Source organism: Vicia villosa, unplaced genomic scaffold (assembly GCF_029867415.1).
Source record: "Vicia villosa cultivar HV-30 ecotype Madison, WI unplaced genomic scaffold, Vvil1.0 ctg.000318F_1_1_1, whole genome shotgun sequence".
NCBI lineage: Eukaryota > Viridiplantae > Streptophyta > Magnoliopsida > Fabales > Fabaceae > Vicia > Vicia villosa.
The window spans coordinates 295,470-313,975 of NW_026705139.1; the positions used below are offsets into that span (position 1 = coordinate 295,470).

The 18,506-nt window shown below is 38.2% G+C and overlaps 1 protein-coding gene across 3 annotated transcripts; it reads right to left on the reverse strand.

Moving 5' to 3' along the window:
- Positions 1-2,802: 2,802 nt before the first annotated feature.
- On the reverse strand, positions 2,803-17,596 carry LOC131626673 (serine/threonine-protein kinase ATR-like). 3 transcript variants are annotated; one of them, XM_058897513.1, is made up of 16 exons: positions 17,323-17,596; positions 17,087-17,226; positions 16,888-17,000; positions 15,703-16,001; positions 15,465-15,589; positions 15,145-15,289; positions 14,438-15,016; positions 14,281-14,356; positions 13,564-13,879; positions 11,830-13,083; positions 7,758-11,088; positions 7,045-7,614; positions 4,442-5,065; positions 3,850-4,044; positions 3,350-3,562; positions 2,803-3,267 (listed from the first exon to the last, which is right to left on the reverse strand). In XM_058897513.1, the coding sequence occupies exons 1-15, from the start codon at positions 17,500-17,502 to the stop codon at positions 3,395-3,397; spliced, it is 8,115 nt and encodes a 2,704-aa protein (XP_058753496.1). In that variant the 5' UTR covers positions 17,503-17,596; the 3' UTR covers positions 2,803-3,267; positions 3,350-3,394. The 3 variants fall into 3 exon arrangements, with proteins under 3 accessions (XP_058753496.1, XP_058753495.1, XP_058753494.1); XM_058897512.1 differs by having other exon boundaries at positions 2,803-3,277; XM_058897511.1 differs by having other exon boundaries at positions 2,803-3,208; positions 17,323-17,595.
- Between the last annotated feature and the right edge of the window lie 910 nt (positions 17,597-18,506).

Here is an 18,506-nt window from a genome sequence, read left to right on the forward strand (position 1 = left end):
TTTCATCTCATGCTATATATAAATATTTTGTGACATTTATTGGCGACTATAGTCGACTTACTTGATTATATTTCTTACGCTCTAAAGTTGAGGTTTTTTTTATGTTTAAGAATTCTGTGGCTTATCTTACGAACCAATTTCAAACCAACATTAAGATTTTGTGCACTGACTCGGAAGGTGAGTATACCTCTCACGAGTTTCAAAAATACTTGCAGCAAAAAAGAATTATTTCTCAATGCTCTTGTCTTTATACACCTCAACATAATGGCATTGTTGAAAACAAAAATTGGCACTTGCTTGATGTCACAAGAACTTTACTTCTTCGCGCCTTTGTTCCACCAAAATTTTGGGTTGAAGCTTTGTCCACTGTTGTTTTCTTGATCAATTGTCTTCCATCTCAGGTTCTTGATTTTGATACACCTTTCTTTCGTTTTTTTAACGCTCATCCCAACTGTCATGACCTTCACACTTTTGGATGCGTATGTTTTGTTCACTTACTGCCTCTTGAACGTCATAAGCTTTGGGCACCATATGTCTAATGTGCATTTATGAGATATAATATCAATCAAAAAGGGTTCTTGTGTTATGATGCCACTGCAAATCGCATTCGTATTTCTCGTAATTTGATTTTCTTTAATCATAAATTTTTTCCATGTCTTTCCCCTAACTCTTATGATGTTTCTATTATTTCCAACTTTCAAGAGGTCTCTCGGTTTGTAGAGCATTTTAAACTCTGACATACATATGTTAGGCGCTCCCCGCCAATTCTCGACAATGATCTGCCACCTCAACCTGTTCTCTAACCAACACAAAGATCCACAAGAGAGTCTCACCCCCATATAGGTATGGTTCTTGGCATACTTCTTTTACTGCCACTTTATCTGGTATATCTGTTCCTACATGTTATTCATAAGCAATTAAAGATCATGTTGGATGAAAGCAATGCAAGATGAACTACAGATTCTTCAAGATGATTTTACTTAGGACATTGTCTCTTGTCCACCTAGTGTGAAGTCCATAGGTTTCAAATGGGTGTATTCTATAAAGCTAAATTCTTATGGCTCTCTCAATCGTTACAATGTGTGTTTGGTCGCTTTAGGCAACAAACAAGAATATGAGATAGACTATGATGAGATGTTTGCTCTTGTAGCCAAGATGACTACCATCAGAACAATACTTTCCATTGTTGCCTCTACAGGTTGGTCCCTTCACCAAATGGATGTGAAGAATGATTTACTTCACAGGGACCTTGAAGAAAATATTTACATGACTTATCCTCAAGGTTTATTTTCATCCTTTTCAGGTGTTTGCAAGCTCAAACACTCCTTATATGGTCTGCGACAAGCTCCTTGGGCATAGTATGAAAATTTTCGATCCACCCTTCTTTGATCTTCTTTTACTCAAAGTCAATATGACCCCTCATTGTTCATCCATCGCACGACTTCTGGAATTGTGCTCCTTATTTATGCTGATGACATGGTCATTACTGGTTCTGATCAAGTGGCCATACAACAACTTCAAGCCTCGCTTCAGATGAAAGATTTGGGTTGTCTTTATTATTCTTGGATCTTGAGGTTCATTCTGATTCCAATGGTATTTTTCTTCATCGGCACAAGTATATTGCATGTCTGGTCTCCTTGGCATGGCTCTAATATGCTGCCCTGGTGGATACTCCTCTTGAGATCAATGTCAAATATCATCGTGATGAGGGTGATCTTTTGCCCGATCTGCTTTTATATCGTCAACTAGTGGGAATCCTTAATTATCTAACAATTTCTCGCCCTGACATCTCATTTGTAGTCCAACAAGTTAGTCAATTTATGCACATTCTTCGACACCTTCATTTGGTTGTTGTATGTCGCATCATTCGTTACTTGAAAGGTAGCTCTCATTGTGGCCTCTTCTTTCCTATTGGATCTCCCTTAATTTGGTCGACTATAGCAATGTTGATTGGGCAGGTTGTATTGATACTCGATGATCTGACACCGCTTGGTGCATGTTTCTTGGTTCTGTATTAATTTCTTGGAAAAATAAAAAACAAGCACGAGTCTCCAAGTCCTCCACTGAATCTCAATATCGAGATATGTCAACAGCATGTTCGAAAATTATCTGGCTTCGTGGTCTTTTAACTAAGTTTGGTTTCTCTCAACAAACAGCAACACCTCTCTATGCTGACAATACTAGTGTTATTCAAATTAATGTCAATCCAGTTTTTCACGAATGGACTAAATATATTGAGGTGGATTGTCATTCTATCCGAGAAGCCTTTGAGAAACACACTATATCTCTTCCGCATGTTACCTCACAACTTCAGCTTGCCGATATATTCACCAAGGCATTTTCTCGTCCTCAACATCAATTTCTCGTAAGCAAATTGGTGTTGCTTGACCAACCACATCAATTTGAGGGGATGTTAATAAAGAAATTTGATATTATTAGTTTCCTAATATATTTTGTATAACTTCGAAATTCAAATCAAAATATATTTGTAATTAGTAGTAATAATTATGAAATCATTTGTAATTACTAAGGCTGTGCTATATATGGAGGAATAGATAATCAGAAAAGCATCAACACATAATTTGTTTTGACAAAAAAATCATACAGGTGGGATGGAGGCTACTGATAATTGATCAATCTAGCTAGCCTTATTCTCTTAAAAATGGAAATTCCTTAAATTCTTGATGTGAAGATGATGATTACCTGTTAGCTTAACAGCGTTCCTTACTTTTTACAAGTTGAATATTTACTTCCTTGGATGACACTAATTAGATGTTAAGGACATGAAATTTTGATATAGTGCCAGCCAATTATGGGATTTAGCTCTTTTTTGTTTCCCCAAAGAAGAAAAATGAAATGACGCAGGTAAATATCCTTATGTCAAATTGATATGCAATGGAATATATGTAGCTATCCACATGTCATAGTTTATCAATTACCAACGCAAACTAGGATTCATATACAAAAAGCTGTTTGCAGTTACCCTAAAGAATATACATTATAATGGCAGCTCTAAAACTTGCTTCCATAGAGAGCATCCACGGCTACAACTATGTGGCGTCAAGCTTCATTCAGCAGCTGCATCATGACTGAGAATCTCCATTTTTCCAAACACGCGCTTAGTTCAACCCCATGACAAGGACAACATTTCTGCTTAAAAGCTTTACTTTATGCATTCAGCTCCCATTGCTCCCACAGTCCAAGATTCCTTTTCACCAAAATGATAACAGCTTAATCCATTTATTTCTTAGCTTTCTGCTTGTATCTCTGAATCTCTCTTATGTTAAAAAAACATAAATCACATTTAGGGATTGCATAGAAGATAGAAATGAAATTAATAACAGCATACCTGTCAGAATCAATATGTGATGATCTTCTTGGCCCATTCAAATCTTCAGAGCCAAGGCATCCACCATATATACATCTTTCCTAGATTCTTGTGAGAGACTGCTTCAGCAATTAGCCTACGAGCTTGACCTTCTACAGCTAGAGGTAATGAAGGTGCAGCTCCAACACCAACAACCACTCCTTCTAACCTTGCCTCAATATTACTAATGGCTCGCTGATAAATAAATTCCATATAAAATTATTACAACAATTATTTAATTGCCCAGTCTTTCGCAGACTATAACAACGGAAATAATTGTATACTTAAAGGAATATACGATAAACAACACACACTGAAATTTTTTAAATTGTTTTAATATAAACTATTCCTAATGAAATAATTATGATCCTTATAGTTGATCTCATTCGGTGAAAAAAAAAAACCTAGTTGTCATTGTATCCCCAATGAAAAAAAAAAAAACAATTTTCGGATGCAGCTGATTAAATGCAAAATATCAAAACCTGTGCGTGTGGATTCTGAACTTCTACACCGCTGGACCTCTGAGTTTTTGTCCATTCCACAAGAGGATCGTGGATAAAAGTTTCAAGCACGCTCATGAGAGTCTCCCTGTGTGTCCTCAATACAGAAAGTGTGATTTCGCAAACCCTCAAGAAGATACCCTCATATCCTGTGATGCCTAAGCCATCAATCATGTTCTGTAGGTTTTAATGCAAAATCAATGAGAACCAAGAGTCCAACATTCATACACATGAGAACAAAAAAATCAGGCATCAGGTGTGATAAAGTGTACCAGCGTGAAGTATTAAAAAATGGTATTTTAACAAATGAGTGCAAGTGCATGATTTCCATTGCTAGTAGAAATAAGATAATTGATAATAGCATGGAGACCATTAGAAATATATGTCACAGTTAGTATTTGGACTTTTCTGTCATCTCTGTAATCATATATTGAACATAACCATAACTCAAAATCTTCATTTTTTTCTTCTCTTTATAAAATTAAATAATTTCAACTACATGTCTCCTCAAAGGAAAAGATAAAATGAAATATGGCAGATTTGCACTTATTTTCCAATTATGAACCTCTCTTACCTGTGTTAGTCTGAAAGGAACAAGCTCGGGTTTCTCCAATTGCAAACCTTTGTCAAATAAGCAACTGAAATCAACGTGAACACAGTCACCACTGGTAGAATCAAAAAGAATGTTTTCACCATGCCGGTCACCGAGTCCCACAATATGCCCAACCATGGACCAAACAGCAGTCGTGTGAGCATAAGCAACACGTGCCCTGAACCACGCAGCAGGCTCAGAAAATGTTGTCAAGAACCATTTGTGGAAAACAGGAGGAAACATCGGAAGTATTTTGTCCCTCAGCATCTCATCCTCCGGCACTTTACCTTGGCATTGATCATAAATTCGCTTTATTTGAGGATTTGTTTTCCGCTGATCAAACTTTCCACAAGTAATATATATGTCTTGAAGAATTTGTCGAAGCCCACGAGTGTGGGGTACCCACTCTACCAGACCACAGTCCTCTGTCAGAGGAATCACAGCAAATGTACGAATATATAGCTTCCTTCTACGGCTCTCAGGATATTTGGATAGAAGTCGGTTAAAAATGGCTGTGAACTCCATCATGCGGGCATCTTTGCGGAGGTCGTCCTTGGGTTTGCATAGGAACGGGCGCTCAATACCGTCACTTCCCAGTAGAACGATCTGAAATACAAAGGCATTCATTGAGAAGATGGTACATAGAATGACACAGAACAGTAGACAACAGTGGTATTGCATTTAGTTAACTTCTACTGAAAGTTCCTTAGACTTGCCAGTATCTCAAGCTCTTAACAAAATAATTTGATATGAAAAATTATTTACCCCCATCAAGTACAGAATGGTCTGACCGTTGGAGTTGGCACTTTGACCTTTGCAATGAGAATGAAAATATAAGGCCGCATAAACTTTAAGTGAAATGCAACCCTTATAAAAACTGAGCATATTTTTTCTAAAAGTTGGGTGCTTACATAATGGCACATCGTCCTGATCCGCACAGCTCTAACATGCAAACAAGCATCTCTATTCAGAGACCACATAACATATTTGTTAAGAGTCCCACATCGGACAATATATGGCCTGAACACGTCCTTATAAGTGGGGGCAATCCTCACCCTACAAGCCGGTTTTGTAGGGATGAGTTAGGCCAAACCCACACTTCTTAACATGGTATCAAGAGCCTCGTTTAAGATCCGGTGGGCCACCTTCTATGGTTTCCGCTATCGGGCCACCCACTGTTTATTTCCACGCTCCAGTTGTCTAGTCCTGGGCGTGAGGGGGTGTGTTAAGAGTCCCACATCGGACAATATATGGCCTGAACACGTCCTTATAAGTGGGGGCAATCCTCACCCTACAAGCCGGTTTTGTAGGGATGAGTTAGGCCAAACCCACACTTCTTAACAATATTAATAATACTCTCAGAATTTATGGGTTGGGCCTAACTCATCCCTACAAAACTGGCTTGTAGGGTGAGGATTGTCCCCACTTATAAACACAACACAGGTGATATCTCTAAGCAATGTGGGACTAAATCAACCCCTTCAAAGCTAACACAATGAAGGTGTTAGGGGCTGCAATGAAGGCGAGCCAAAGTGCCGCAATTAAGGCGTAGGGGCGGAGGGCGGACCGTGATTAAGACAGAAAGTCCAACACATCCTCTCACGCTTGGGCCTCAATGAGGAAGCGAGTACGATGCGGGAAGCCCAACAATGGATCTAGGATAGGCTGTGATACCATCTCAGAATTTATGGATTGAGCCTAACTCATCCCTACAAAACTGGTTTGTAGGGTGAGGATTGTCCCCATTTATAAACACAACACATGCCATATCTCTAAGCACACAATGAAGGTGTTAGGGGCTGCAATGAAGGCGAGCCAAAGTGCCGCAATTAAGGCGTAGGGGCGGAGGGCGGACCGCGATTAAGACAGAAAGTCCAACACATCCTCTCACGCTTGGGCCTCAATGAGGAAGCGAGTACGATGCGGGAAGCCCAACAATGGATCTAGGATAGGCTGTGATACCATCTCAGAATTTATGGATTGAGCCTAACTCATCCCTACAAAACTGGTTTGTAGGGTGAGGATTGTCCCCATTTATAAACACAACACATGCCATATCTCTAAGCAATGTGGAACTAAATCAACCCCTTCAAAGCTAACACAATGAAGGTGTTAGGGGCTGCAATGAAGGCAAGAAAAAGTGCCGCAATTAAGGCGACTAGGGGTTGACTGTAATTAAGACGGAAAGTACAACAAATACTTATACATCTAGCTCCATTTTCTGAGTAGAGTCAAGTCTACTTCTCATGTTATCCACTACCATAATAATTGTTTCTAATGGAATAGATTTCCCTCTGGGATGATATATTCATCCTTTCGTGAAACTTCAGAACTTGAAGATAAACATGTGCATTTGGAGATTACCCATCCAACTACTAATGTACATAAGCAAAGAATGTTCCTAATTATAAACAATAACAATATTGTAACCAGGTCTTATGAGTTATGATGCTTACTCATTTTAAATTATGTAGGAACCAAAAATGTTGTACCACACCATGCACGTAAACAAAAATTAACTGCCTACTCAAAAATCACAGATAAACTACGCAGAGATATTAAGGGAAAATTCAGTAATAACATACTTTCTTAGGGCGCTGAAGAGATGATAGAATTTCTGCCTCGTCGGCAATGCCTGATATAGTAGGAAGATCTGTGGCAGAAAATATATTAGACATAAGTGAATTACCCAGATTCCCATCATATGCTGGCAGATTTACGGTGAGAGATTGTTGAATTGGCATTATAATTTCCAGGGGCATCATCCTCTTCAGAGCACTAAATTCAGTTGAGAGATTAATTGTCTTTGCTCTTGACTGACCAGCATGGAAGCATAACTTGATCAAATGATCAACCAAGCTAGCAAATTGAACAAATAAACTGCTAGCATTACTTCCTGAGTTGAAACCATTACGTGCAGCATGTATGATTTCAGCTGCTGCTTCACGCCTTGAAGGAACAGTAGATTTCGAAACTGCAGCCATAATCCATAGGCCCTGTTGTGGATACTGTATGAGAACAGAGGTAATGATATCTTTGACTAGTCTAACAATCTTTCCATTTTGATGGCAAATTCTTGAAACCAATTGAGGTAGCACGGTCAACCAATGGTATGGTGGTAAATCCTTCAAACAGCCTCTCATAACACTCAGTGCCTACCAGAGCAAAAGACAAAACAGTAATTACTCTAAACATATACGGCAATGAACAAAAAGAATATCTATGTTTAATAAAATATCAAAAGATATGTGTGTATTGAAAACAGAAAACAGAGAGAGAAGAAAAGTTTTATACCCACCTTTTTATGCACATCCTCTAAATCCTCTTGTGACGCACTTCTTAGATACTTGCTTCCAAAGTCAAACCAGAGGGTTAATAACCTTGGAAGTGCCCGAAATAGGTTCTTGTTTCCTTTGTGAAGTCCCCTTGCATAAAATAACAGCACGTCGGGAATATAAAACCACCAACGCCTCTCATTATTCAATTTTGAAGAGCCAACAGAAGTTGCCAAAGGAGCTCGTCTAGGGCCAAGTTCTGAATTCTCCTCTTGGCGTTTCCTGGCATCACAAAGCACTTCATCACAATACTTAGCCATATAGAAGTATCCTTCTTCCCATTTAGGCTGCAGTTCCCTCACCCTGGTATAAAGACTTATTATATCTTCTTTCTGTTTCTGCCCAGTGTAATGAGTCCATCTTGAATACAGAAGAAGGGTCTTTGCAATGTCTTTGTGTTCATTTGGAGCTTGACTTTCACAAATAATAGGTGGGGGATTGAGTGGTACAAGGGAAAGGCTTGTAATAGATGAAATTGCAGCAGCGCCTAAGACCTCAACAGGCATGTTCAAGAGAGACTGTTGTAGTACTGCAATGGCACCATCAGACCGCCGAGTGCTCCAGAGGAGCTTTGCTTTTTCCATGTGGACATTAGGTGCACCGGACGCCTGGGCTTCTAAAACTGCTCTGTTGGCTGTTTCATAATGACCAGCCAAGCGACATAGTTTTGAATATTGAAGCCAGCAATTGCCAACTTGAGCACCAAGACCACTTGCACCAAAAATCAATCTCCTGAAAGCCAAGAGTGGCTCCCTAGCCCAGAGTGATGATTGTGTAATTCTAAGTCGATTCTCCCAGTTGTCCACTAATTTAGAGAAAGCTGGATGATCTAAATGAAATGATTTCTCTAAAAAAGAGTCATCTCCCATAAGAGAATGAAAGTCCTCCAACTCCCGGAGAAAGTGAAGTTTTACAACAAATGGATAGGCCCGCGTATAAGAATCCATTCCTGCAGCAGCTAGGGAAGCAATTAGTGACTGCTTGGTTAAAGCAATTTTCTCCGCAACTGAGAAGTGATCGCTCTTCATCATTGCTTGGAGAATCTTTGCGACATTCAAGTCAAATGAAGCATTACTTTCCGAGCTACTGCAAACTAAACTGTCATCTTCAGCTCCGCTAAGGTACTCATCCATCAAATCCCACCTTCCAAGCCTCCAAGCAGCCTGCACACCATGCATACACCATGTTTTCTTGTACTGAGGAATCCTAGAAACTAAACCATCAACATGAGTGACCATGGCCTGAAGGTGGCACATGTTTAGTAAGCAGTTAAGGACATCCGAATGCCTCTGAACTGAGGTAGGTTCCATCTGCAAAGCTTGTTCACAAGAAGTTAAAACATCGGCCCAGTTACCAGCCTTTTTGTTCATTAAAAGCTGATCTTGTAACCTCAAAGATTTACTTAAACATGACAAGCCAGATAGTCCATCAGGCTCATCCAAACAGCTGTATATTTCCATAAGATGCGAGACATCTTCATCCTCGAAGATGCCACTCCTCTCGGCAGCAGGGTTGAAAGTGCCAGACTTTTCCCTTACATGGGACTCAGAGTACATCAACGACCTTGCATAAGCCTGACATCTAAAGGAAGCCCTAGCAAGAGTCACCTTTGGAATCGCGGATAGAAGCTCTGAAACATATTTACATTGTACAATGAGTTGGTCCTGACCTGTCAAGGAAACTGGGCTTTGATCCTTTGACTTTTGTTGCTTAGAAATAGATGATTGAGAAAGGGAAAGAGCAAGTTCTTGTTCAACATCGTCCACCCACTGTCCAAGATTATCAAGAAGATTGAACACAGATTGAATACAAACTTCACTTTGACCACCACTGAATCCATGAACTGAAGCTCCACTGTTCTCTGATGCAACCGCGTCAAGAACAGATAGGATTTCCTGTGTTATGCTGTGGCGTGCCTCCTGAGTGCCATGACAGACAACATTAAGAACCAAGTACGGAAGCAAATATATTGCTGTTTGCATATCGTGGCGTACAATACCTCGACAAGCATTAAAGATGCTTGCACGAGATTCAGTAGCATGCACAGTCAGTTTTCTTATCCATTTGAAAATCCATCTTCTAAATGACATAGATGGGTCGTAAATAGGGCCAGCAGATGTTGAATCAGCTACTTTAGGAAGCTGAAGCCTAGATGTTAAGCATGGGGCTATTATGTCTTTCACATAATTAGAAAACCTATCCCATAATTTCTGGCCCCTATTATTCATCTGATTACCACTATTTGTTGTCTTGATTTTAGTTGAAGCATTCTCATCCAGTGATGCCTCACAACCAGCAAACTTTAGCAACTCCTGTATAGCCAATGCAGCAGAGTCTTGGATAACAGTATCAGGTGCAGATCTAAATGCCCGAGCTAAATGTTTGTGGATCAGCTCAAATATGAGGTCATCATCGGAGCATTGAATTTTGAAACGTTGACATGAAAAACCTTTTACCTTAGCAGGGTCAGCAGCACCAAGGGCCCCAAGACAATCAGCACAGACCAATTTCAACCGCTGCCCAACTGTGGTCCTTGATTCTTCTGCACATCCTCTTAATAAGGATGTGATCAGAGAGCTCAAAACATCCAAGTCTGTACCAGCTTCGGCAATGACTAGATCTGCAATATCCTTCCATCTCAAGTTCAGAAGCTTGCGAAGCTCACATGCTACCATGTACCTCACATTTAAGTTCTCGTGATTTAAGCCATCAACCACGTCGCGTAGTTGATCCTTCAAAGCCATTGTCCCACGAGCACTCTCAATTGCATGGTTCACTTGCACCAAAGCAGGTATACTGGGAAGCGGGGGGAACTCAGATATATTCTGCTTTAGGATAACCCTATTCTTAAAAACAAGTTCTTCTAAAATTTTTACCACTTTGTCCAAATGTATTGAGGGATTTTCTTTGTCTCTTTCCAAGAAGGGAAGAAGAGAAGCAAAAACTTGAGAAATTATATGTTTAATGCTCGATGGTGAAACTTTAGCCAATTGCTTTATGAAAAAATGCAAGACAGATAGCCCATCCATTTGCAGTGATTCTTTATCAATAGCATACAAGAGAAGCACCATCAGTTTTGGCACATAAGTATTAAGATGAGAACCCATCATTCTAATTAGCATCTCAATTCGTTTTAATGCTTGTTTACGAAGCAAGAAATCATCTGAATGGAGCATTTTTCTGTCTATGCTATTCAGAAGTCTGACAAAATGACTCCTCAAAAAGCCTGGTAGATCTTCTGCACCAGTGAGAACTTTAGCAACGTCTTTAATCATCTGAGGCACTCTAGCTAATCTGTCAACAAACAAAAGAATAAGTGGGAATGCAATACAAGGCTCATGTACTCTTAGTTAGAAATATAAAATTAAAACCATGTTTGTCTCTTCAACTAAAAGCTTGAACTTTGGGATAATTGGTTCAACACTCATTACATGGTATCAAAGCATCCATATCCAAATTTTATACAACTCGATCCTTGCTCACCCCATTCTTCCAATAAAAGGTTGAATTTGAAGTATCGGGTTGGAGAGTCTATGTGTTGTCTGTCCTTCAAACAGAAAGACCTCTCACTTGAGAGGGAGTATTTAAAACAGATAAAAAGAACTATTCGCATGTCTTAATCCAACGACAAATGCTCTTAGACTGTTGGTTCGTGACACTCTTAATTACCATTACTTTTCTTTTTAGAACTCCGTTACTAAAAGTATGAAATCTTCTTTTTGCTTATGATTGAAGTTTATAGGAGTATCATGAAAGAAATTAGCATGCTGAACTTACTATAATTGCTAATCAATGATGAGCGAATAAATACAATCAAATCAAATAATAAAAATTGCAAATGATAATTATAATAATAATATAATATAACCCTTAATATAGCTAAATCTGAGGCAACTGCAACATTGTTTCCGAAACAAACACGTGAATTCCAAATATTAGTACCCAGGTTAGATAGTTGTCAACCACAATGTGATCAACAAAGTGCACCCAGGAAAGAAAAAAAGTGCAATCCAGTTTCAGAAATCATCATGTTACCTTTGGCTTATCTCATTTGAATCACCAGCATCTGTAAAGCATACAAGTTCATCTAAAAGAGCTGGTAAAGCAGCTTCAAATATTTCCTTCTTGTCAGAACCAATATTTTCTTGGTAAAACTGCACAGCAGAAATTAGCTGTTGTTCATCTGTTTGATGAAGAGCAAAAGCAAGCACATTTGGAAGCCAATTAACAATCAGAAGCACCATATCAGTCTTCACACACTTGGCCAACTCATGTAAGGTGCCAACTGCTTGACGATTATACTGCTGTGACACCACAAGCTTTGGAAGAACAGAAGGAATCATTTTCTCGACAAACTCTTCAGTCTCAACACCAAAAACAGCTTCTGCAAATTCCCTCACTAAATCTGGGCGGCTAGCAAGTCTCTCAGAGAGATAATCATACAGTTCATTACGAATATGAGCATCTTTAGAAAGAATTAGTTCAAGACCTCCTTTAAGATGGAAATGACAAGATTTGTGTATTAATCTTGACGCATTCATTCTCACAGTTAAATGTACGCTATCAAGCTGATCAACCAACAGTATAAGAGAAGATAAGAACAGTTTGCTACCTATATCAACAGAAACCATTATTTCTGCTGTAGATTCCATTAAAGTCTCAAATATAAGTGGATTATCGGCTACTATAATGGCTTGTTTAACTGTATCCAAGAATTTTTGCTCCTTGCTTTTGCCTGTATCTCCGGCAAATATTAAACTCAAAATATGATCATCCATAAAGGAACTAATATGATTGCAAAATGCATCTCTCAATTCCTTGCTCCTATTAGTCAATAGATATTCTACACACTTTATCCATTCAAGCCTTGTATTGTGCAGAATATCAGGGGCACCGTGTGCAAGGATGCGATGAATCATTTTCACACAGGAAATCTGGACATCTTCTGATGACTCATCAAAAAGAAGGTCAAAAAATAAAGATTGCAGCAGCATGAAACTACTGTCTAAACTAACTTGTGCATCTGCTCCGCACATATCAGATCGAAGAATGATGGGAGGATACCGCTCATTTTGATTGCGAATAAATTTTTTATCGCATTTTGAACAGCTGAAACCTTGCAGTAAATGATCTATTGTCCAACTTGATCTTCCACCTTTCCCCTTTAGAAATAACTTGCACTCGTTCCTAGGAAGACCAGATACAGCTCGTCTGCATCCATAAAGACATGACAATAGGCCAAGAGATATGGGAAAAAGTTTCTTAACCTCTTTATCTGTTCTTAAGTACCTGCATATTGTATAGAGAGAAGTAAAACAACTAGAAGACTTGTCTCTCCATTTAGAGAGAAACAACTTTCTCCACATACTTCGATGCAACCCAGAAACTTACAAAGAACTAACCCATTACTGGGGGAAAAAAAAATTCTTAACGATAAATGACATCATAAATTTGAAACTGTGAAAACTGCTTAAAACCAAATCATTAATAAGGGAAACTCACTTGAGGAAAAAGAATTTATCATTTCAAAGTTTGTAGCTCACAAGCTGAATCCAACTGGACTAAATAATATCAAATAGCAAGTTCAATGTGCATGCGTGATGATTTTTTAACAGAAAATTTATCCTAGGATATAAATCCAACAGTTCAAAGGAAAGAAAATGACTTATAAAGAATATAATCATATGCCTAATTCAAAATAACCAAAAGAAAAGTTTAAAAAGATGTTATAGAAATCTGTATGCTAAAATATCCAGGCGTTATGCTTACTCCATCCTTTTAAAGACAGAAGGTGATACATCAAGACCAGACCACAAAACCATCAGTGGCAAAGAAATAGCTGCTTCAGTCCTGACTTCTTCAGCTTCATCATGAAGACCCAAATCCAAAACATCAAGAACTACTTCACTGCTTAAGCTTGGACCTAACTTTGATAATACTTGAAGAGCAAGGCATTTAGTTTTCCATGGCAATTGATTATCAATATCAAGGAGCGTATGAGTCCAGGGAAGTTTAAGCACTACAAGCATAAGGTCTACATGGCAATTCCCATCTTGTAATGGGTTGTTCTCTTTGAAAGAGGCACCTGAAAGAAGTAACGAGTGACACAGATCAGGAGCATGAAATAGCAGACACCAAAATCATGAAGTAAAAGTAAATTATAGGATATATCAAGAAAGATCAGTTAAATGCCTATATTTCCAAATCATTATGATTTTCTGTTTAAGACATAAATGGCAGCAGGTGAGAGAGGCTAAAAAAGATTGTTCATTTACAAAAAATTGTTCTTGCCAAAATCCAAAGAATCCAATTTTGACCATTGAGAGAATGATCAGAATGCTAACAGTCCTTATAATTTACTTTCCACCAAAGAAAATCAGACACAAAATAATGTAATCACCTATAGAAATAGGTAAAAGATTTTTATGCTAAGGAAAAAGTAGATGTTGATTCACAAAATCAGTTAAGGTCAAGCCCAAAGCTTACTTTGCAAAAGCAATACACTGTGAATTCCTTCTAGATAGGTGGAGATATCTACAGTAAGTGTATTCCCTTGTTTCACCTATAAAGATAGACAACTTAGTTTAATGGAAAATAAATAAATTATGTAATAGGAATTTGCAACTTTTACCTACCTACCTACCTGCTCAGCTATCCAAGGAAGCCATGCAAGCATCTGCTTAAAGATTCTAATAGACAGATCGCTTTCTGGATAAATAGAGAAAGCTATGCATAGAACGCTAAGTGCAGATAAAGCAATATCTGGCCTCAATAAACCAGGTTCAACAGCAGGAGCATTTAATGATTGAACAAATGATAGGAGAGACTTATTCATATGGTTAGCATAATCTTCTACTCTTTGGCAAGTAACTATACAACTATATTTGCATTCCACCTCAATACTGGCATCTGTAACATCAATTTCTTTACTTAATTTTTGGCGTTTATTCTTAAAATTATCAATATCCTGAATGGACCTCTTTTGGCCATGTCCCGTGCTTTCAATTGACTTGTTTTCATTTGATAAAAGGGCTCCATTCTTATTGTTTCCTTGGATTCCCCCAACAAGATGTGGATCAAGGGTAGATACAGCTACTTGAAAGCACTCTATCAAAGGCAAACATGGTTCCGGATGATAGAGCACAGATATGAGAAGCTCTGGCTTCCAGATATGAGGAGAACAAACTTGAGCAATTCTAGCATAAGCACTGCATAGTGCAGCCTGCAAAAAGAATACTATAAGTCCTCTTGATCAATTCCCTTCTTCAAATATATAAAATTGTAGAAACTGGGGTAAAAATTCTATAGTTATCTAAGTTGTTCTAACAAAAAGTGAGTATCAATGTTAACCTTAAGTTGCTGGCTCTTGGTTCTCCACACTGATCCAAAGAATACACCCACTAAATCAGCAGCTGTTAACCTGACAATGTCTTCTGGACAGCTAGAGTAGAGGGTATTGAGGCAAACTCCCAACGATAAATCATAAGTCAAGTTTCTGCAGGTGAGCTCCATCTTAACTTAATGTTGTACATTTTTAAAAGACTTTGGAAAACAATATTTACTTTGTTTTGTATACATACTTTTTTTTCCAAAACATCATAATGCAATATAAGTAAAAATCTAATCAAAAGGCCATTCATATGACATGAAAAAAGAGAACATATCCAAACCTGAAAAAAGGAAGCCCCTCCTTGTCCAAATTCAAGATGATAATTATTGAGTGGATTAAACTCTCATAAGGAATTATATCATAGTTTGTCACCGTCGCAATGATGTGCACAAAGTCAAAGCATGCCTTCCAGGAATATTTAAATTGTCAGACAATTGGTATCATTTCTCATAAAGAAAAGTATGAGTACAGTAAGGTGGAAATACTTTAATGTAAAATTTTCATCAACCATCACCCACCATATGCAGATCAGAATCCCCAAAGCATAAAAGAGAACATGCGGAAGAGACAAACGAAGCATGGATCAATCCTTCAACATAGAGTGTTCCTTCAGTTAGATATTTACTAATTAGCTTCAAAATCCAAGTTGCAAAAGGTTGCCACCTGCTTTTGCTACTCAGATCAATCAATAAACCACAACCATCAACGGGTTTATTGGTTGGTGGAAGATCTTCAACTCCGGAGAAGGATTCAGAAAAACACTTAATCGTCACCTTAGAGGGTCCATTCATAGAAAGCGAAGCCACGTGTAAAACATCTAACAACATGAAAACAAAACCAAGACAGTTACTAACAGAAACACCAGTTTCCAAAATAAGTCATCTTATATAAGGCTGAAGTTAGCACCAAAAATAAGACCCTAATTGGATAAACAGCTTAATTGCGCTTATAACATTAGCACTCATCATGTAAATGCTTAAATATAAGTTATTTCTATAACAAAAAATAAACTAAAGCCAAACCGTTTTCATATAAACTCATAGTCAAATTGTTCATTCAATTTCTTAAAAGTTTTTCCTTTCGAGCAAATTTCTCAAAAAGTTCAAAAATTACTTTTTTTCAAGATAAAATTTCTATTTCTTGATTCCTTAACAACTGTCATAAATGTTAGCAAGATCCTACCTGTAAGTAAGTGTATGTTTGGTTTTGCATTTGGAGCATTTAGAATTGATTCTGGATATGTAGAATTGATTTTAACATGTTCTGTCGTTCTCGGGTAGAAATGATTAAGCTTTCTAAAATTGATTCTACTAGAAGCTAGGATTTTTAGCTTTAGATTCTAAATGTGATTTTTACACCGAAATATTTACTGTTCAACTCAACTCAGTTTTGCAGCAATTTATCCAAACATAGATCACTTTCCCTTCAACTCACTGTTAGCCAGAATCAATTTTGTCGAACCAACTCAAAATCAATTTTCTTCGCCGCAGAACAAAACACGGGTGTTTTCATACACTATCTCATAGAACTTATTAAAAGAAGTTAAAAACAACTTTTGAAAATATCATAACATGTTTCCATAAGTTCTCCCTACCACCTACCACTCCAATGCAGAAATTAATGTGAGCGGATAAACTCAAATAAATCAATATAAAGAGACTCCAATGCACTATTATACTACTACTACTACTACTAGTTAGTACCTTGAATGAGAAACATGGAATCAACGAAGAACTGTCTATAAGAATCTCGCGCACCAGATCGAAGTAAGGATAAAAGCGAACCGATAGCTTCAAAGAATACATCATGACGAGATCTGAAAGAATGATATAACAGAAATGAGAAAGAGAATAGACTGAAAAGCTTTAAAAAAAAAATAAAGAACGAAAAAGAAAAAGAGACCTAAAAATAGGATCAGCGAAAAACGGTAGTAAACGTGCAATGATAGGTAAAATAGCGGTGGCTTGGCCGTGATAAAACACTCCGGGAAAGTTTATCGCCGTGCGAGAGATGAGTTTCACTACGGCAATCACTTCTCTATTGTTACCTGCAAATTAAGGAGATTAATGTTAATTAAGATGATTAAATTAAAATGATCAACTAATGAGATTGATTAACAGTGAAGAAGAGAAGATTAGGTTACCGGAGGAAGAAGGAGGAACGTAAGCGTGGAGGAGATTGGGGAGGACGGTACGGAACCTGAGCTCCAAAACGTCGTCGTCTGCGGGGTTGTTTGGGGAGGGAGAAGAGGAGGAAGAAGATGCTGCTATGCGTTCTCGAAGTTCGTGTACTAAACTAGATAGATTTGCCTTCGCCATTTTCGGTTACTGTGATGGTGGTGAATTGGTGGCGACGGGGATGGTTCGTTTTTTCGTCTTTTAATCTTTCCCTCCTAAAATGGTTTTGACACTTTTATAGTTTTCAATTCAATTTTATTTTCTTTTACTCACTCGGACTGACCAATTGCTGAACATGGCCCTCCTAGACTCAATGGCAAAAAAATTACATCATTTTTTTTTGTATAAAATAATAAAAGATTTCTTTTAGCAGACAATATTATAGACAATTCGGGAGTGGTGGGTCAAATGGTTGGCGGCAGGGATGAGTTCGACCATTGTCCGATTTGAATTATTGTCAATAATTTGGATTGGAGGTCAAAACCTTTTAAGGTTTTGAACGCGTGGTTTAAAAATAAAGACTTCTTATCATTTGTGGAGAAGGAGTGGTTGTGTTTGAGGGTTCAAGGCAGGTCGGATTTCGTGTTGAAAGAGAAACTCAGGTTGCTGAAGGTGTCTCTGAGGATATGGAATGCGGGGTGTTTGGTAAGTTGGATTTAGTGATAGATGGAGAGAGAATCAAGACCAATGAGGCCGATGATTTGTTGGGGTTTGTGGGGATGACGTTATCAGAGAAGTGGTGGCTAAGAGAAGTCTGAGTATGAAAAAGATGTGGTTAGGTATGCGCATTAAGGGGAACGTTCTGCATCAGAAATCCAGATTGAAGTGGGACTCCGAGGGGGATTCTAACAGCAGGTTTTTTCACTCTATAATGAAGGAAAGACGAAACTATATAGGATTGTTAGTCTCTTCTCGTGGATTGTTGGAAACGGTGGTTGATGTTAAAAAGGAGGTTAGAAGAAATTTTAGCGACAAGTTTGAGGAACCAAACGTCTGCAGACCGTTATTAGAAGGCATACATTTTAACACGTTATCGACGGAGCTTAGTGGGTTTCTTGAAGCGACATTTACGAAAGAGGAGGTGAAGGAGGTTGTTGGGGTTGTGAAGGATCCAAAAGCCGGGGGCCGGACTGGTATAACTTCTT